General features: G+C 43.2%; 1 protein-coding gene across 3 annotated transcripts in view; it reads right to left on the bottom strand.

Annotated features, from left to right (window-relative positions):
- Window positions 1–21,951, bottom strand: part of LOC138594032 (PH and SEC7 domain-containing protein 1-like) — a 71,160-nt gene that overhangs the window by 4,651 nt on the left and 44,558 nt on the right. For 2 of the 3 annotated variants that reach the window (XM_069665123.1, XM_069665124.1), the window contains 6 exons: window positions 14,878–14,921; window positions 6,167–6,360; window positions 3,923–3,993; window positions 3,091–3,248; window positions 884–1,028; window positions 50–193 (listed from right to left, as the gene is read on the bottom strand). In XM_069665123.1, coding sequence (XP_069521224.1) covers window positions 50–193; window positions 884–1,028; window positions 3,091–3,248; window positions 3,923–3,993; window positions 6,167–6,360; window positions 14,878–14,921 — 756 coding nt within the window. Of the gene's footprint in view, window positions 1–49; window positions 194–883; window positions 1,029–3,090; window positions 3,249–3,922; window positions 3,994–6,166; window positions 6,361–14,877; window positions 14,922–20,634; window positions 20,961–21,951 lie in introns of those variants that run through there. The other variant, XM_069665125.1, reaches the window with a different exon arrangement.

The raw sequence follows: 21,951 nt of genomic DNA on the forward strand, positions 1-21,951 counted from the left end.
AAATGATTTCATGCTTCACTGCCTTTTCCATTTCTTTCTCTCTGCTCACCTCAAACTCCAGATACTCGTCTCGCTGGCGGTACTCTTCCAGCTCGCGACCTTTGACCTTGCGATCAGGAGGGTAGGAGCGCAGCTCAGCCAGCTCGGTGGACAGAGCTCTGAATCGAGTTTCATGAGACCTGACCTGCTCCTCCTGTGAAGCACAGAGTCAACACTGATCACCATGAGGGAGGTGAAGGGAACACCTGCCTGCTGTCATGTTTGCCCGTTTCATCAGACTGCATAACCGACCGTCACTCACAACTGTGCAGCTCATTTGCTTATCCTACAATGTTTTGTAACTCAAGGACCAAGCTGAGTGGACTTTTTACACACAGATATCAACTTCCTAATGAAATGTTGCATTGTTTTTGCTTTGTTTTTTAACCAGTAGGCCAAAACACCACGCGATCAATATCTGTATTATAAGAAGAGAAAGATGTTAAAACTAAAGTTGTGCTGAGAAACAGAGCCCTCTAATGATGGCAGTGATGGACTGGAAAAGCTTTCATTGCTATCAGGCTGTTTACTGGCGTGATTAACTTTGTGTCTTGTGGCTGTAAAAACAAATCGACATGAGGGATGAAATGCCTTCAATCACAGCCACAGTTGCCTATAATAATATATCACATTAGTGTTAAGTGGAGTGTTTATTCATGAATATTTAATTCTAATTACTTCTTCATTGTGTTGTGAAAAATGACGTGTCAAAGACTTTTAAACATGGCGGCACAGAACAGATCATTACTCTTATTTTGAAAGATTTCTATCGGCTCGCTCTGATGATGAAGTCTGAACTCATAGCAGGTTCAGTCTGATCGCTCGAGGACGAACATTAAGATACCTCTGACAGTTTGGACATCGTCCCCGGCAGCAGCGGCCGGCTGAACTTCTTCTGGGAGCCGATGGCCGCTGGGAAAGGAGGAGCTGAAAACATGGCCGCCACCGTGTTGATCCGTGTGATCCAGGACTGCATCTGCTCCGCGTTCCTGTGATGGATCAAACACGCCCACACCACAACAGGCACAAACACACAGATTACTAACAGGTCTTAAACACACACACAGTGTAGTACAGTAGGTACGCTCTCTGTGGTGCTGCATGCTCACACCAGCAACTAACAACATCAAAGGAGTCATTATCAGAGAGCGCAGCCCTGCTGTTGACAAAGAACTTATTTTGGAGCCAATTAATGCGTGAGAGAAAAGGGCCTGTTTTACACTAACAGAGCCATTAGGGCCCCATGAGAAATATCAGATTGAATCAGACTGCCTTGCTCAAATCTCCGGGGAGCGACAGAGCGAGAGGAAGAGTGAGAGAGATTCAGAAAGAGGAGAGAGACACAGAGAGGGGTTCAGTATCTGGGACAAATGCAAGCTGCAACTGGAGCACAGAGCCGGTCCTCCAGGGGGCTGAAACATGTGGCCACTCATGTGCCACTTCCTGGATCCTGATAACACACACATGCACACCTCCACCTCGCTCGCAACTATAAACACCCTGTTCAACGTGAGCGTGCAGCATTGATCCGTGAGCTCTCTGCGTGTGTTCTGCTCACCGCGTGGGCTCATGTGCACAGCTGGCTCTGCATGCTGTTAGCTGAGGTTTGGTGCTCAGGTGTCGTTTGCTAACCGCATGGTTAAAAGTATGTGGACACCTCACTGTCACACGCACATTTGATTGTTGAACATTTCATTCCAAAACAGTGAACATTTCCGCTTCCACTCTTCTGGTTTCAGTCTTTCCACCAGATGTTGAACCTCGCCTGAGTCAAGCCCAAACACAAACCCACAGGGCTGAAAGATGAAGTCCCAAAAACTGCAGTCCCTCGAGTGTCCACTGGAGGCTGCCTCCAAAGGCGAGTCAATCCCCATTAGGTCTGATTGAGATGTCAAACTTTACAGCAGAAATAAACATGTTTACAGCCTGGTACCAAAAAGGGTTTGGACTCTGTAGCTCATTGCTCTCTTCATGACAACAGTACGGGGTGAAAATCTATGTAACTAACCTGTTTTAATTATATTAAGGCTCAAAGTTATACGTAATCAGGGGCATGGCGCTTTGAATGTCATGTGGGTGCTGCTAGCTGTCTGCTAGGAGTCAGTTTAGCTGATTCATTCAACCTTTTGGTTGTGTCCGTCGCTCTCGGTACCTTGCAAAGATTTATTCATGCAAATATGAGCAAGTGGCAAATCACGTGGCGTCTTTAGTCTGATGAATAAACAAATCTGGTCAGCAACCACCACAAATAGAAATTCACTGTATATCACCAGCTAATGAACGAGCCACGTGCACAGACTGAAGAGCTATGAAAACGCTCTCCTCTCCAGCTTCATCCTATTGTCACAACTTGGCAGCAACCAAAATTCCAAACTCAATGTTTCATAACACCAAGACAAGCCAATGATTGATGTCTCGGTGGCTGCGTCCATTATTTATTCTTCTACAAGAAATTTTGAAAATATTATTGCCTTAAAAAAGTGTTAACTTACACTGAACTATAAGGGATAAAGTCTGCTTCTCAAGCAGGTAGATTTTCTAAACTACATGTGTATGAGGTTCATATAATCCAGTGTCGGGGGTTTTATAAGACTGCACAGCTCAACAGAACCAACACAAAGCAGCCCCAGTCTCAATGAGTCAGTAAGGACAGCGCCGCTCTGTCTGTCTCCAGAATACGCTCAGGGCAGAAATGTGATTACTGATGTGCTGCGTTTACACAGATTTACAGGAACCTGGTTATTCCTGCGCATGCAAACACATTGATTGTGTGCTGCAGCTGTAACATTTCCCTCCATTTGTACTGAGGCGCCTAACCCAGTTATACAGTGAAACAATGAGCAACAAATGCTCCTGATGACAAACCCTGAGTTGGTAAGGCGTGTGGGGGAGCACGGTACATAAACTCGGGCAGGAGTGACATCATACTTTTGACAAAAAAGTTAAGTTTGGGAATCAAATACAGGTCAGAAAAAGAAAAACATACAACAGATACTGTTCAGTTATCCATGCACACATGCTGCACACTGTAGGTTTGGAGGATTGACTCACGGTGCCTGGAAGAGATAGACCCTCCAGTCGGCGGTCCGCAGGTAGAACACGTTGGGTCTCTTGCTGTAGTCTGAAGCCTTCATGGCCAGAGAGTGGTGGATGGACACGGCGTTCTTCAGGTCCTCCTCAGAGAGCTGTTTATCGGGCCTGTACTCCCCCTGGTGAGACAATAATTGACCACGATGAACATAAAGGGGTCTTCACACTTATTAAAGTTCATACCGGCATGAAGGATAAATACTCAGCACAAGAAAACAAATCTTTGGTGCAACAACAGGCTCAAAAATGCAACATCGGCTTGATCGATGTTGTTGTTGTTTCTGGAGGCAGCCTGTTCTGCTGGCAGAGGTCTCACCGCAGCACAGCACGGCCTCTGCACAGTGCCAGGACATGACTGGCTGACCTGGAGATCATGCCAGAGCACTCAATAGACAACAGGAACCGACTTAATAAAGTGACTCCCTTGGAAATGTTGTAAAGTAAAGCACTGAGGAGGCTGTGTGTAAGCAGGTGACACGTTACAAAAGAGCGTTTTTGTTTTGCACCTCAGGGATAAAGATTCACCTGCTTACTAATCTGTGAGTGAAACAGACTGTTTATGGAGATGAAGTCACCTGTTATTCTAAAGGTTGAATAATGAATATCAAGCAGGAGCTGTTGCAAAATGCTTCTCACACAGTCTGACACATAAAAAATATATACGTATCATAAAACGTACTGAGAGGTGCCACGAAGGCGCACTACATTCTGCAGTGTCATTCCACTTTTGAGACACACCTTAAACAACGGCTTAAATAATATATTTAAAAATGTAATATTGTTAACGACTCACTTTTTGCAGATAGAGAATGAGCCCTTTCAGGATGGCATAGAAGGTCTTCCAGCCTCTCTTCCCTCTCGGTGCTGTGAGGAGGAGAGAAAGTGTTAAAGCTACACCTGCAGTTACAGACACACAAACAACATCATGCAGGACACATAAATAAAAAGACATGAATAGGTAAATAAACAAACATGTAAACACTTTAACTCCATGAATATTTTAACATATAAAGGACGATTCACTGGCTTCAAGTCTGTTTTTATTTGCTTTGAATGAACCGCCGGATGATTATTGTGCTGTCCTCTCCGTGAGTCGTTTTCACACCTCGACAGAAGTGGAGATGTTTGGGTTGATCACTGATGACTGAGGATTGGTGTGAAATTGGTAATGACACAGTCTTTGGTCTGTTGGTCGTCTCATTCGACTCGGAGTGCAAAACATAACGACTGAATGGAGAACTAAAGTTAATTTTATGGAGCAGAGGCTGTATGTTTGGTCTTTCAGTTTGTGGTGATGGACAGGTGGAAGAAGCGATCTGTGTTTTTGTTTAGGTGTTTTTAGATTATAACCTTTATATTAACTGCATTTTTATGAAAAGAAAAGAAGGTTTGGGTGAAAATACATCATTAAAACAATGAAAGTAGGCGTAGCTTCACATGGGACACAAACACTGGCCCCTTTGTTGCTCTTTATGCGACATTCTCGGGATGGATTGTGAGTTTTAATATTTGAATAGTCATTCATTTAAAAAAAATCAAAAAGTTCATGCGAATATTTTCTCGTCTATTTTTTACATTGTTTTTACCGGCGCCTGGTTGTAATGCGGTCCTACCATCAGACGGTGGCTGTAGCGAATCTGAAAGCTGTTTGCTAACCGCCATTAAACAACAAGAGAAGAAGAAAGCATCCGTGCCAGGTGCCGGTAAAACGGGTGTGGCGTTGTGAGATTTGGAAGCGGAGACAAAATGCAGAGACTTCTGCAGCCGTCAAAGAGTTCTGTGTGGAAGTACTTCGACAAAATGAACGAATGCAATCTTTGAATTACACTCGAATAGTTCCCAGTGAACACTGAAGAGTATTTTTGCTTGAAATGCCCATCTCTATGTCATTCCTTTGTTGCTTCTGTAGCTATCGGCCCTGCTGGTTTTACACCTTCATACACTTTTCACACCTCGGCAAAAAGTAGCACAAACATGAGTTTCCTCGAGTGGATTGGCGAGTCTATTAAACACTTTGGCACGACACTGGGTTGTGTATTTCCTGGTAAAACTTTATAGATATTCTTTTGGGCTTTATTGTTGCCGGGGTTTTTTTTGTTATGGTGCATTCCAGTGTTGTGACCAAGTCATCTTTAATCAAGTCTCAAGCAAGTCTCGAGTTATGTCAAGTCAAGTCAAGAGTCTTTAGTTAAGGCAAGTCTAGTCCCGAGTCAAGTCACTTTTTTTCCACCCAAGACCCAGCACTCTTACCTGTAGTATCCGGTCTTTATAAAGGGAAAACACAAGGTGTTAGCAGCCCGTCTAATAATGATATTATTGGCCAGTTTATATAACCTGTTTAAAAAGTATGACAGTAAATTGTATCTGTATTATCTTGGCACAGACGCAGCCATGATGATGGTCTGCTCTGAGACCATATTAAGTAGTAACGAGTTCGACTGATGAGGCTTCTCTTTGGGGGCTTTGATGTTGCGTGTTGCCATAGCGAGGAGTTTGACTGACAGACAGTCATCCAATCATGACAATCACATACCGAGGAGCTTTGTGAGTCGTCCAATCATGATTCCCAGTTTGTGCTGCGTACATACTTGATAGTTACACAGAAACTTTTATCATTTTATATTTAACAGCTAACATTCAAACTTATGAACACACGCAAGTCATCCGAGTCATCATGCCTCAACTCCAAGTCAAATCTCAAGTCATTTATTTTTTGTCAAGTCACAAGTCATCAAAACAGTGACTTGAGTCGACTCGAGTCCAAGTCACAAGTCTCAAGTCCACATCTCTGGTGCATTCTGATTCCTGATTTTGCTTCCTCTGGAAAAGCATGTTGCAAACTGTTTGAAAAGGCGCTGTGTACAAAAAGTTACTATTATTTTAAGTTGTATAATTGAGGATATTTGCTGCAGCACTAAAAGAAGAGGAATAATGTCAACAAAGCTGCTGAACAAAGTGCTGCTAAACAGACCTCGAGGTGACATTTTGTTGTTGGACGGGCGAGAATGAATTTTGTAACTCGTGATGTGACTCGTACTTCTCTTGCCGTCCGAGTCGGCGTGCACTTTGCGGACCAGGAACCCGTTCTTGTACAGCAGCGTTCCCGAGGGCTCCGCCTCCTCCGACAGGGGCTTCCCGCTGCTGCCCACCCGCTTCATGGATTTGGAGGCGTTGGAGTCGCACAGGCTGTCCCCGAGCTCCGAGAACGACTTCCGCAGCTCCTCCTCGTCGCTGTGCAGACAAAACAAAAGACAGATTCGATGATGATCAACACTTATGTGTCATGTCTCATTAGCAACGCGAATAAACACATCGTCATTCATCCTGTCCGCTTGCTCTCACTGTGTGCTCGTTACACAAGAGGTCCGCAGATTTCACACACTCACTGAAACTTTCATCTCATACAGAACACATGAGTAATATCTCGTCCTGGCAGAGGTTTTGTTGCAGAGCTTTGTGTATCGGGGGAAACCTGAGTGAATGGAGCTGTGTTCAAAGCTTTAATTGTGTGTTTTCCTCTCCCTGTGCTCTCCTGAGAAGCAGTCCTCTCTCCTTGATCAAAAAGTACAGCAGCTAAAGAGTGACACCATCGATCTTATCGCGGCTTTGAGGTGAGAAACAGGGGCATCTTTACCCAGGGGGGGACACAGCCCTCTCTGAAATGCAGACGCATCACTGCTGCTCTTCCTCCTCTTGATGCTCACAAGAAACCGAGGTGAGAGACACTACTGTTCCTGTGCAACATTTAGAGACTCAAGAAGAGAGAGGAAGCCCTCTTTCTTCACCTACAAAGTAAAGAAATATAAAGGAAAAGAAAGAAATATAAAGGAAAGAAAGAAATTTAAAGGAAAAGAAAGAAATATAAAGGAACAGAGGTAATGGGGGGAAAGTTAATCTGCTAAAGATAATTCAGTGATTTAAACTACGGTGGCCCTGAGGACTCAAAGTACTACCACTTCAGAAAGCACAAAAAAACAGACAAACAACACGTAAATTACATGTAAGAAAACATCAACGCAACAAACACCCGTGCAGAATTTAGAAAAAGATTCTGCAGAGGCACCAAAGACAATGAATACAAAATGCTAAGTATGCTAAGCTACGCTAAATAGCCCGGGCAACAACTAAAACTGCTTCCAGGGGAGAGTAAAAAGAGATGCACACGTCCAAACACGACTAGGACACGCTTTTAGTGTAACTAATTTTCAAACACTACGTAAGGATCGCAGCTTTAAACACCTCATGAGGTTCGAAAGAACGATGTAATATGTCTTATTCCAAACATTCTTCCTCAATGGAGACATCATGGACATCTGATGAGACACGCATGTTGCAGTAGACAACACATTTATGAGACGGTTATTGACCTCAGAAAGCGAGGGAGAATATTCTGCTGACCTAAAGTGTGAAAACTGGAGCGCTGACGGAATATAATTTAATTTTCAGACGCTTTAATCTTTATTAAAGGGAAGTTGTTGCTGCTGGATGTGAAGTTTTTGTGCACATCGCTCATTAAAGTCGAGCCTCAAGGAGCCATGTTTGAAAAGTCTGATGAGCTGCTCAGTTCTGGCCGTCTTTGAACGCAGCTTCATGTCTTAATAACTACTCTCATGGTGTGTGTGTGTGTGTGTGTGTGTGTGTGTGTGTGTGTGTGCGTGTGTGTCTTTTAATCAAATACTGATTAGTTTAGTTCTGAAGATGAAAGATTTTGTTGTATCCTTTTTTTTTTAGATTTAAATGACTATATTTTCTTAAATAGCTACTTTTTATTATTAATTTTATTATTTACAATTTTATCACCATGCTTAAAGTTTTATTCATCCCATTCATTATTTAATCTTCATGTCCACCAACCCCTTCTTCTGTTTGCAAAGTGTTCTATTTTACATTTTAGTTTTAGTTATATCATCAATGTTCAACATCAATCATGTTTTTATCTTAATGTGTATTCTTGTTTATTTATATTTTTTATTTCATATTAATGTCTTTGTTGTTTTATTACCAAAATGTCCCGTGCTTTATATTTATTTTTTTCATTTGTTGGTTACATGAAAATCTTAAAGACTTGTTTTCTGACTGTTGCTATAAAGACGATTTTATTTCTTATTTATACTTAAATGTATTTTAAGATGATTTTTTGGGCCTTTCATGCCTTTATGAAAAGAGAAAGGACAGTGGACAGTGTCAGAAACAGGGGAAGAGAGGGTGGGGACAACATGCGTCAAAGGGCCGATGCGGGGAGTCGAACCCGGGGCTGCTGCATCGAGGACGGAGCCTCTGTACATGCAACACACGATTTAGCCACTAAGCTAAACCAGCGCTGCATAAAAACATTTCTTATGTATTATACTATTATACTACAATTTAAACTATTTACATTTCTTATTTATACTATTCTTACACTTTAAAACACTTGGAGATTTATCAGCATTATCATTACTTACAATGTGTTATATCATATACAGCTCCAGAGACCACTGCAAAAATATGTTTGTCTCTGGTTCTTCTATTTATCGGTTTGTGTTTGTGTAAAATTTACTTTTGTTTTATCGTAAACGACATTTCTCTCTACTTCGAAATCAAATATTCTCATTCAGGTCTTTTAATTGTAGAAAATGACGACTGGATAAGAAAACCAAGAGAAGCAAAAGCTCGAATTATACGAAGAAAACAAGTTCATGTTGAAACAACAGAATGTTTAAAGAGTTCACAGGTCAGTATCTGCTGAATAACCTGGTTTTTAATCACAGCTCTCCTGCATCTCTGCGTGCTCTCCACCAGTCTGTCACAGAGCTGCTGGGTGACGTTCGGCCGCTCTTGGAGCAGCTCGGCTTTGTTCGATGGCTTGTGATCGTCCATCTTCCTCCTGATCATGTTCAGGAGGTTTTCAGTGAGGATGATGCAACTACTTTCACATACTGTTATACACTGGAGTACAATGCATGTATTCTCGCATGCTTTATCTTCTTCTTTTAAATACTTCAATAAAATGTATAACAATATATATATCTTATATATTATTCCCGATTCTGGTTTTCATAATGTAGCGTGTATATTATAAAATAGAAGTCAGAATCATAATTGAATCCAGAAATATGTTTTGTATTACATTTGAACGACAGACAATTCTTACTACACACATTACTCCAGCGGTGTTAATCCCATTCTGCTGATAATCCCTCACAATTCACTGAACGTGCTTCTTTTACTGTTTTAAAGGGATTTGTCACATTAGGATGATCGAAGCTTCAGGCAGCATCGCCGAGCGTCTCTGCAGCCGCCTGCCGAGCAAACACGGCAATCCCACTTGTTACCTCACCAGGCGGCACCCGTGCAAAAGTTCAGCCCGAAAATAGAAAAATGGCTGGATGCCGAACCCCCCCGAGACCACGCTATGAGTAACCAACAGAACATAACAGCAGTTAACCCCGCGCAGGAGCCAGAGAGAGAGAGAGAGACGGGGAGGCAGAGACGGAGCCAATGAGCACGGAGCCTGTTGCCTGGAAACTGAATCCTGTTCTACACAGAGACAAAGTGGAGGGAGGGAGGGAGGGGGGAGGGAGAGAGAGACAGAGGAGGAGAGGTGGGGGGAGAAAAAAGACAATGATGATCCTCCTCAGATGGCAGAATAATATCCACGATAATAAGAGTGAGAGGAGAGGGAAGAGGAGAGGAAAAGGTAAGGATATGGAGAGGTGGTTGTGAAAGGAAGGAGAAAAAGAAAGGAATTAAAGGAAGACATGAATTGGAAGCCAAAAGAACTTAAAGAAAATGAGTAGGAAGAGAGGAGAATAAGAGAAAGTGAGGAAAAGAAATGAGAAAGGGAAAACTTCAAGAAAGAAGATAGAAAAAAGAAAGAAAGTCAAAGAAGCAAAATAAAAGAAATAGAGGAAAGAGGGAGGAGAAAAGAAAAACAGAGAAATGAAAAAATAGAAAAGAAAGGCAGACAACACAACAAAGAGAAGGAACGAAAAGGAGGAAATGAATTATGAGATAGAAAATCAAGACAATAAAGATACCAGAACAAAAGAGGAAGTAAAGGAAAAGAAAAGAGAGGAGTTCACAGAATAAAAGAAGAAGCAAAGCAGCACAGCAAAGAAAACTCAAAGAAAAGAGAAGAGAAAGGAAGTAAAGTCAAAAGAGAAATGAAAAGAACGGAGGAGAAAAGAAACAAAAGAAAAAACAAGACAAAGAAAGGGCAGTTAAATAAAAGAAGAGGAAACAGGAAAGGGGAGAGGTGACGGAAGGGCAGGTCGGCCTGTTGGAAGAGGTGCATTCTGGGATTTTGGTGCTGATGTTGCTGCATCAGCGGCCAAAACAGATTTGCTGTGTTTAACCTGCGACACGAGTCACTGTACCAAAAACACACGCTACAAACACAGCTGGAAGAACGAGGACATCGATTCATCCATCCATCCACCCAGACACACACACACACACACACACACACACACACACACACACACACACACACACACACACACACAAAGATGGCAAAGCATTTCATCATTCGTATCCATGTACCTTTAGATCACGTAGAGAGCTGCTGCGTTTCCTTTTTGTACCAAAACTTGTTTATTTTATTCTCAATAAGTTCTTTTCACAGCTACAAACAAACTACAGATCTCCTCTTTCTGCTACACAAACGTTCCCAAAGTTTCCTGAAAGTCTAAAAGTGGACAAATCATGGATTAAACCTGAAACCATCTGACTGCAGACGTTCATCACTCAGTGTTTCAGACACATTTGGGTCAGATGTTGAGTTCTGACAGCCGGACGTGCTGTTTAGTTTCATATGATGCAAGCGGACGTCATTCATTTAACATTAATATCACACTATACATGTACACCGATCAGCCATAACATTATGACCCCTGACAGGTCGAGTGAATAACATTGATCATCTCGTTACAATGGCTCCTGTCAGTAGGTGGGATATGTTCGGCAGCAAGTGAACACCTTGTCTTTGAAGTCGATGAGTTGGAAACAGGAAAAATGAGCAAACGTAACGATGTGAGCGACTCTGACAAGAGCCGAAATGTGATGTCTAGACGACTGGGTCAGAGCATCTCCAAAAGGGGAAGACGTGGCACCAGGATGCACCATGGGAGGAAGGCGAGCCGGCGGAGGCAGTGTGATGCTTTGGGCAATGTTCTGCTTGGAAACCTCGGGTCCTGCCGTTCATGTGGATGTAACTTACGTACCACCTACATAAACATTGCTGCAGACTAAGTGCACCCCTTCATGGAGACAGTAATGGCAGTGGCCTCTCTCAGCAGGATAATGCGCCCTGCCACACTGCAGACATGGTTCAGGAATGGTTTGAGGAACACGACGACGAGTTCAAGATGTTGACTCGGCCTCCAAATTACCCAGATCTCAAACTAATTGAGCATCTGTGGGATGTGCTGGACAAACGAGTCCGATCCATGGGCTTTTTTCACGGAGGACATTTTAACATCCAACTGGAGGAAAAGCACAGGTGTTAACAATAACTTTAACAATGGTTCAGGTGTCTGAGACAGCCATGACAGGCAGTCAGCACGCGCACAACCAGGAGCATGAAACTGAAGCAGCTAAATGGAATACAGCCATCATTAGCGCTGCTATCAACACCTGCGTTTATCCTCCAGTTGGATGTAAAAATGTCCGCTGTGAAAAAGTCCCATGCGTCGACGGGTCAGCGCTCTTTTGGCGGCCAAAGCAGACCTACACAATATTAGGCAGGTGGTCATAATGAATGAATTTGGCTGAAAGTTTATGGTGATAATGGTGTATCTGAGTTCAGGTATAGACACTTGATAGATTATTCTACTCGTTCTGCTCTCCTGCTGCAGGTGAGAGGTGGAGGCAGCAGACGACAGTAAGACGAGATGATTAGAGCGGCTGAGGGAGGAGGAGAGCAGGGATTATCGGAATAAAGGGAATAAAGGAGCAGATGGATCGTCTCTGCGCCTCTTGTTGTGAATTTAATGTCCTGCACGCTTCGCCCTCATCGCATCCTTTATCCACCCTGTTCTACCTGTTTTTATTCTGCATCTCTGACTTGTTGCGTCTCTCTTTCTCTGCACTATGCCCACCACCACCACCTCTCCCTCCGCTCTCCACCCCCGCTCCTCAATGAGGAAGCATGTGTGTTCTGTATACGTCTGTGTTCTGTGTGTGTGCGAGAGGAGAACATGTGGGTGCATCCAACTGCACCGTCGAGAGTGGCCATGTGCGTGTATCTCTCTGTGGGGGTGTGAAATAACATCCATCGCTGTGTTGTGTTTTTTTTTGTGTTTCTCATCGGTGTGCGTTTCTCAAAATACACACTAAACTGCGCGCCCACACACAAGCACACACACCTGTAATGAGATGTACACGGCAAATATCACATGCACAATCTGTATTCATATAATCACAGCGAGCGGTTTGTTTTAGAGTCTGAAATCACACCTCGATCGCAGGACTGTGTGGTGCTGTTCTTTTTAAAGCCTCAATCTGAGAGTAAATTAGTAAATCAATGCTGGTTGTTCTACATATAGAGTAGAATAAAACAGAGCAGAATATAGTTTATCGTGCTGTGATCACATTCTGCACACGCAAATACACAAACAGATGGTTCCCCGACAAGACGTGCACGAGACTAAAGCTGCATTTAAAGCTCCTGGAAATTTAATTTAAATGCATCAATGAAAGAAAGTGAAGAGTCTCATTAAGAAGCCACAAAAATCTGAGTGGACATGTTATAAAATATATAATAATATATATAAATCAGAAAACATGATTTAAAAACAGATCAGTTTGCTCTTCAGTTTGTGTGGGCGTGGCCGACCATGTTTGATTGACATCAGTCTGGCTCATCTGCACAGCAACGTGTAATACATCCCCAAACACTTAGTTTGAGTCCTCTGGGTCAGGATAGGAAGGAAGGAAGGCAGGAAGGAAGGAATAAAGGATGGAAGGAAGAAAGACAGAAAGGAAGGCAGGAAGGAAGTTAGAAAGTAACGAAGGCTGGAGGGCTGGAAGGACTGAAGGAAGGCTGGAAGGCTCGAAGTAGGGAAAGAAAGAAGAAAGGCAGGAAAGAAGGAAGGAAAAAATTAAGGATGGAAGGATGGAAGGAAGAAAGGCAGAAAGGAAGGCAGGAAGGAAGGAAGAAAGGAAAGATGGAAGGCAGAAAAAAGGAAGGAAGGCAGGAAGGAAGGAAGAAAAAGAAAGAAAGGCAGAAAGGAAAGATGGAAGGCAGAAAAAGAGGAAGGAAGGAAAGAAGGCTGGAAGTAAGGAAGGACAGAAGATGGATGGACGGAGCAGTTAGCATAATCATGCAACGTTAGCTGAGACGCTCCGATGTGTTCTCAAAGCTATGAAACAATGCAAAACGATTAGCTAGTGCTAAACTTCTGCCAACGCTGTAGACCCGCGAGCATCAGAACTTTTCCCGTGAGGATGCAGTCACTGGGTTTATAAAGCACAGCGTGTCTTGTTTTTTATTATGTTCCAAACAAATCCTCCTAGTTACCACAAAACAATAAAGAGCATTATTTAGATTTTAGATGAATAGTACAATCTAGCACTCTTTAGATGCTCACTGTTATGTACATTACACCCTACGTTACACAGTTAGAGGGCTGTTGTGGACTCGTGTTTGTGGTAGCTTTAAAGCCTCAGATTAAACACAGAGCTGAACAGTATCTGTCACATCGTGTTGTGATCTCAGTCAATGAGTTGCAAGTGAAGAAATGTCCTCTGTGTGATGAAATATGCATCAACCGAGCTAGCAGGGTGTGAAAGAGGAGGCAAAGAGTGACACTGAGCTCTGCTTGCAAACAGGCTTTTTTCAAAGCAGAGCTCCGGCACAGACAGAATTTACTCTATTCCAACTCTAAAATATTAAAAATGAACATGTGCAGCTCTCTGCTGCCAAAACCCAAAACAAAAAAACACAACCAGACTGCTGTGGGCTGAACCTCTTAATCTGTAATTCATTTTGTTTGGAGGTGGATTCTCTCTGTGCTCGACGCTGTTTACGTGTCTAAAAATGACACCTCTCCTGTCCCCCTGTGCGGCGGCGAGTGTTTAAATAGCCGTCTATATGTCAGCGGAGATGTTTGAACTGGATTGACTGCCTCTCTGTGGATCTCCTCCTCGATCTGCTCCTCTGACCACTTTTTATTCAGCTGCTTCGGGAGCGCTGCTGCAGCTATTTTTGGAGAGGTAGTGGGAGGCTGTGGTCACACCTTTGTACAGGATGCAGGTAAAGAGACGTTTAAATGGAGCCTCTCTCTCTCCCTTTATGTAGGCATTGTCTCTTTCTCCTTTATTTTCATGTTTTAACACACTGATTCCAACTTGTACACACCGAAACAAATGTAGTTCCTGTGTATGTATATACAGTATATCTCTCTGTTCGTGTGTGTGTGTGCTGCTGAGAGAACACAGGGATGGAATGAGCGATGCGGTAGCTATGGAGTCGTATCCATGGTGCCGTAACTATGGCAACAAAGCTTGGAAAGCGAGTGACTTAATTGGCATCTCTGAGGCGCTCCGGAGCTGCGATCCAGAATAGCAACCCTTGACACACTAATGTTTCCCTCACATGCCAGACAACACTCACGTCATTAATGAGGATGCTAACAAGTTAATCAATATCTCTTATTGTTTCCTGCCCTTCAGGACAATGAGTGTGTGTGTGTGTGTGCTGTTCTGTGTGTGTGTGTGTGTTTAAAAGAACACAGTCACAAAGGAGGAGAAGATGAAAAGACTTACAGTGTCCATTGCAGCTTCTGGTTCTTGATGGAGTTGTAAAGCGCCTGCAGAGGAGACAAGAGAACCACATTATCAGACAATATGACAGATAGATTCACCTGTTTGTGGTTTAATCAGACTTCACAGGTGCAGGTGTTTCTTTATCAAAGCTGCACAGAAAGACAGCTGGCTTCATACTCAAAGAAATGTCGTTCCTGTTCCCTTTGTCTTTCTATCTATCAATCATCCAATCAGTCGACCACCACAGCATCACTTACTGAGCCATTATCCACCGAGCACTCGGCCTGTCAATGCACAGACCAGCAGATCAATCAGCCTTTAAATAATTTAGGCTTTGAGGCAAACGACCCGCACGGAGCAAAATTAAGTTACAGCTCGGAGACACGAGCACAGAAAATAAAACACAGGATAATAAACTAAAAAGAGACACATGAGTTTTACACATCTGTCTGAACTCTGCAGCGCTGAAACATTTTCTGCTTCTAGTTTATCAACTGTGAAATTCTTATAAATAAATAAAAGCTTGTTGTTTGTCGTCTGCTGGTCCGACAAAGCAATCTAAGGACAGTCGCCTTAAAGTCGGAATGATTCACTCAGTAAATCAAAGATAATTATCAGATAAATCAATGAAACATTCATCAGTTGCTCCTCTGAGAATATGGTCGATGAGACGTAAGTAAAGAAGTTATTTTTAAAGATTTAAAGAAGAGAGACAGTAAATATGGGGAGTAGCACGTGGGGGGACGACATGCACCAAATGATCGGCAGTCTGGGAGTCAAACCTGTGAACACTGCGTCGAGGACTGTAGCCTCTGTGCAAGGGGCACCTGCTCTACCAACTGAGCTAAACCAGCGCCATGTGAAGAAGTGTTAACACCAAAGAGTGCTAAAGTATAAAGCAGAACATACTGAGCAAATACCTCGTTTTAGAGTGCAATGAACGATAGCTTTGTGGCTAGTTAATGCTGAGCTAACTTTAGTGTTCTTCGAACGGCTACTGTTTAATATTTACAGTTAAAGTTTTGTTCTCTTTGGCGGCACCTGTGGCGATAAACGGTAATTGCGGGAGCACACTTCTCAGATATCCAGGCAGTGTTGCATGTGTGACGTCCACGGTTGGCTATATAAAACAAGGAGATGTATTGTACATGGTTATAGCAAATTGCTATTTTCTGCCTGTAGTCCCTGGGCAGGTAAGTAAAACTGAATATCTTTAGGGTAAGGAGAGAAAAAAGGGAATAGAGGAGGCCATGTTGGGCTTTAGGAAACACTGACCGACATTTTTAGACCAATTTAAAGACCAAACAACTTATCCAATGCTCAAGACAGGAGTGTAAATATGTCTCTTGTGTGTTTGTTGTTGTGTTTTATGTGTTTTAAAGACCAATCAGAGAACGAGCATTTCATATGAGCCTAACATATAACTGCTGTGGTGTGTGGCGTCAGTTTACATGCTTCATACTTGTCCCAATGTAAATAAGCATGTGTTCCAAGTATGTTCAATTTGTACTGAGTCAATGTACCACCACTGCTGGAGTTGGTGATAAATCCTGATATCGTACATTTACTAAAAAATCGATAAAGAAACTGTTGATGGTTAAAATCACCAGACATGAATGTCACGTTTCTGCACATCCATCACATTAAATATCTGATCAATCAAGCAAACGTCAATAAAGCAGATCTGCTCGGCGATTTACTCCATGGACCAATATGGTGGACTACAAGCAAAGACACTGTGTTACTGTAGGGGTAATATCTGTGCTATAAAGAGCATGGGAGTTGAGAAATTGGTATCTCCAAACCATGAATGCATCCTTTAAATGCAGTTGAGATTTTCACAACATGCAGCAGGGAGTGTCTGCGTGTCTGCTCGGGCTAATTTCTGCACACTGTAATGATGCTTTCTCAGCTGTGAATCCATTCTAACCTTGTTTTTACTTCTTTGAACCAGATTCCATCGTATTTTGGGTCATCAAACACTTTTCAATATCAACTCAATCAACACAGAAACCTGCAGAATAACCCAGAAAGGGGACTAAAAATGAGTTTGATAAACAGCTTTCTCCACTCAAGACCTAGAAACTCGTAATTCCAATGGCCCCCGGTGACCCTGAATGTCACACCGGCTTCACAGCAGGAGCAGGGGGAGGGACGGCAGCATGAAGCCATCAGATCGTAGTGTTTCAGACGCAGATCGAGGCAGCTGATGGACAGCTGTGACGGCCGAGGTGATGGAGAGGACACTTATGGGCACTTCATCACCACCTCGTTGACCTCTGAATTCCTCATAGACCGCTAACGTGCGTCCTCTACAACCACGCACGTAATTGCAGAGTGGAGGAAGAAACCTTGCACTCAGCTAAAATCGATCATTTTCCATTTCATTCCTTTGATTAAAGAACTGCTGCTAATGGTCTTCAGCTGTTTTAGCCTTCCAGCCTCATTTTGTTGCTTTGTGTCATTTAGTCAAATGGAATTGCTTCAGTAATGGGGTTTGATTCTGTGCGCATAATCACGTTCAGTTCCAGAGTTTTCATTCAAACTGCGCCTGATCAGAAACACTTGCAGAGACTCATGAATATTAATTTCCATCAAGCCCAAAACCATTACAGCTTCAGCTCTGGTGTCCATACGCTCTACTGTAAGAATGTCTGCATCAAACTGTGTTTCAGGCAAAATGTGCTCATGCATTTTAATCGTCTCGGGCAGACAGCTGAGCTTCCCGGGACGAAGTGGAAGAAAAATTAGCTTCTGTTGCAAAAATCAGCGCAACATCAAATATTAACAGTGAACTTGTAAGCTGGAAATGTTGACTGATCTGCCTCAACGGCAACACATTCGGTCTACAGAAGTTTAATATGTACAAGTGGAGAAAAAACGGCTTATTTTATAATCAATCTGATTAAAGTGGAAAACCAAGAGCTGTGGCTAGAAGGTGTTTAACCATGCCAAGTTTTCAACACTCTCTTTGTCTGTTTGTCAGCAAGCTTACAGAAAAACTACCCGCCTGATTTTCATGAAACTTGGTGGAAGGGTGAAGCATGGACCGAGTAAGAACACGATTCAACTCAAGATAAACAACATAGATAAACCTGAACACTGGTGTCTACGATCAAGCTCAGAAACACGTACACATTTCTTCTTTCTTTAGTTTGTGAGAACAAGCTGCCATGTTCATGAAGTTATTTCAGTCTATAAAACTGAAGTTTCAGATTTGAGAATACGTGACGCTCATGATAGTAAATTTTATGTTCAGCTTGTGACATATTTATCTAGGAGTGCATAAAGTAGAGCTGAGAGGGCAAGACCTAATTCTGACATAATTATTACAGTTCGGGGAATATATCAGGGCTTATACCATGGTCCGGGTGAATGCTCAATTCTGATTGGCTGCAGACTGTCCATTAATTCCTGATAATGAAGCCTTCTAAGTCCTTCCCATAGAGTGTATAAAAAGATGGACGACATGACAGCTCCCTAAAAGTGAAGCCAAAACATTTCGGGCGCCCCCTGCTGACTGGCTGCAGTATAGCTCATAAAGCCCGCCTCCTCCATGTTAACAGATGGGACATGAGTCAAACTATAAAATCAAAATACACGCCCGATAAATTTTTCTCACACATGGTTTCTGTCATTATAGTTAGTTCTTATCATGCTGATTTACGTCCAAGTGTTCATTTTTCTGACAAGTTTATTTTTAATTAGTTATTTGATGCTATCAAAATGATGATTGACAGCTCTGTTGACAAATACGGCTCCTGCAGCCGATCAGTTCCGGGTGAACAGAGCGGAGGACGATCCGTGAGAGGAAACGTAACTAAAACAATCACTACAGTCGCTGAAGTTTCCATACCTGTGAACTTTAACCTCAGACCAACACAGAGAAGCTGTTCTGCCGTTAAACACGCCGGCGTGCAGGATCCTTGCTGTTTTTTCGGGAAGTTAAATGTGTGTTTGGGTTAGCGGAAGTGGCTACGGCCGCTTCACTCGCCGATCTCTACTGTGCAGTCTCTGGCTCCATATGACGTCACCATCGCAAGATGGCAGCGCCTATCACAGGGGCTGTTTTGGCATCAATTTCGTACAATGGGAGCAGATGGAGACACGTTGTCCATCTATATATACAGTCACTGGTCCTTCAAGTGAAACTCTGTTGAAGGTTCTAAATGAACGCGCTGGCTACAACGTATCGACATGGATCTAAAAATGAGTAAAAATGGCAACAGAGACGCAGTCAAAGCCTCCGCTTATGATCGAATGGCATTTTTTAAGACTCTTGTTACAGATAATGAGTTAAACATTTCTTTTAATGTATTTTGAGTGTATGACGAGTCTGATGACCTGGACGCAGCTGAAGAAAGAAGAACAAAGGAAAAGGGACATTTTGTTCTTTACAGTGTAGTCAAAAAACTACTGCTGCTCGTTCAGTCAGAAAATTCTGGCTTCACATTAATTCCTGATAATGGACACACCTGCAGACATGATGCATTACTTAGACCATGGTATGGTGGAATAGTCAATTCTGATTGGCTGCAAGGCGTCCATTATTCCTGACCTGAAGTAGTTCAAGTGAAACGGTCTGTTGTCGGTTCTAAATTCAGTCAGGAATAAGCCTGAACAATATGTGTGATTAGGGTGTTCAATATTCAATTAAGATATGAAGTGCAATATTTTAACAAATATCAAAGTGTGCATATTAGCCATAACTTGTCTGCGGTTGTGCATGTTTTACACAGTCCCTGTGTTTGCAACGAGTCCCTCCTGAATCTAAAATAATATCAAACAGCTGTTCCTTTCCACCACAAAACTGACACCAATTAATCGGAGGGTAGCTGACGGCTAGCTGGGGCTTCACTCGATTGAAAAAATAGAGTGAACGCATGACCAATACACCTCTAAGTGATAGGTGCAACTTAAGCATGCTGTTTAGTTAAGGATGATGATTGTAAAAGTAAGTGGTCCTTTCTATATTTTTCCTGAGCTGACATGACACAGATAGTTTAAGGGAAATTGTGTTACAGCCGAGTTTACTTGCTGAAGAATATTTGCACATAAATAAACCAGCCCTTAATGTAAACCCTTTGGGAACACAGCGTACCAACAGCAGAGAGTCGGTGTGGATTTAAAGACAGAAGACTTAAGAAAGAGGTAAGTAAATAAAAAAAGGTAGCTGGAGGTGGAGTGTAAATCAGAGCATCAGTCAGACTCATTCAGTCTGCAGGCTCATTGAGACGAAGATGGATGTTCGTCACCTTCACCTACTTGCTTCATCAACGTCACCAAGTGGCAGCAAATGAGAGCCATTAGCCTTGAGCGCTGGCTTTACACAATACTGAGCCGTGGTGTGCGGCCAATCAGGCCTGGCAGGCGACCAAATCTCCTTCATCAGGCGCTCTACGCTCCAGATGTGAAGCTGAGATTGTAAATCAAACTATAAAACAATAAAGAGGCTGTAATGCAACGGTTCTTATGTGTGTGAGGATTATAAGTTCATAAACAGACGTGGCTGTAGTAAGAACACATTACATCTACTATGAAACCCCAACGGAGCATCTGATGAATTCGGCCAACAGGCTCTGAATGACAATGAGCTGTTTACAATGTGATGTGAGGAGATGTATCACCTTTTATGACATGCTCACACTGGGATGACATGAAAAGGACAAAATGATTCATCATGGGATTAGTTTTGAGTGTGCAGCTCTGTTGTGATGATAAATGACGTGTAACAGGAAGTAGCTAACAGTTCAGTACCTTCCTCCTCTTCCTGGCCTGCGGGTGATTCTGTCCGTCCTGAGCTTTTCCCAGCAGGTCTGGGAACACCAGGGGTTTGAGCGAGCGGGAGCGTGGGGTTCTGGGATAGCGGAACGGGTCCATCATCCGGAAGTCCCTTCCGTAGCGTACGGTACAAAGAGATCGAGAGCGTAGGCGCCCAGCTGAGTGCAGGCTGTTAACACCGATCATAGTCGGAGGCGACGGTGCATGGATCACACAGAACCGGGCTTCAAGTGCAGAAGAAAACAAAAATTGGATGATTCGGTCCTGCTGCAGGAAAAGTTGATCCAAAGAGTGTGAAATGAGGCTCGTCTGATGTGCCAAGAGACAGCTGGAAGTGAAGTCAGCTGTTACAGAAAGCAGCCGGTGATCAGCGGAGAGCGCAGAGGGAGGCGACACATCGTCAGGCTGCCGTCAGCGACACCAGCGGACCGTGCTATCAGCAGGCATCAAACCCCAACAGTCTCAGTGCTGAACGTCTTGATCAACGCCCACCAGGCAACACCGGGGTGCCCACCTGACGCTGAATTATTGATAAGTCAGCCATGTATTATACATGTAGAGAAACGACTCCTGAGCTGCAAGCGAGAGGATGCTCTGATGAGAAGACGGCGAGACTTCTTCTGCAGGTCAGTAAATCCAGCACTTCCCCTACAGAGTGTTCGCTCAGGTTAGTCTGTAAAGTTTACACGTGAATTAAGCGGCACATCAAGGCTGATAAATGTGTAATTTCTCCACACGATCTTTGAGTGGTCTCAACAGGACACGAAGCTCTGCCAAGTTCCCCAAAGGTGACACCTGTCCAGCTGCCACCTTTTAGCAAAGAGCCAGTGATTACACACACGCAGACATGAGCCCTTTAACACACAAACACACACTGACACTCTCACAGATGGTATGAAACACTGGCAGAGGTGTGAACGGACAGCCAGCATGAAACAGATGGGAGCGAGAGGCGGAAACGAGGAGGTAAAAAAAGAACACACAAGAAGCTTTTTGGGCTTAAATGAAGACAAAACACACAATAGAGGGAGAAACAGAGGGGTGGGCGGGAGGGTCGGACGCCCTCGGACTTCGGAGCAGGGATTCCAAAAAGCGCCCTCGATTTCGTCACAAACACACAGATACGATGTAAAATAACGAGAGGAAAAGGCTAAAAAATAAAGAGGCAGATGTAGAGGAGGAAAAAAAAGAGACTTCCTGTTGCTCCTGCTGTAAAATGGATCCCAGCAGTTTGACAGTCAGGATTTTTACTCGCTCACTTCTTCCTCCTTCCTTCTGTCCATGTGAGGAGGT

The sequence above is a fragment of the Semicossyphus pulcher genome, unplaced genomic scaffold (assembly GCF_022749685.1).
Source record: "Semicossyphus pulcher isolate SPU_LCO1_2020_fin unplaced genomic scaffold, fSemPul1.0.p SCAF_16, whole genome shotgun sequence".
Classification (NCBI taxonomy): Eukaryota; Metazoa; Chordata; class Actinopteri; order Labriformes; family Labridae; genus Semicossyphus; species Semicossyphus pulcher.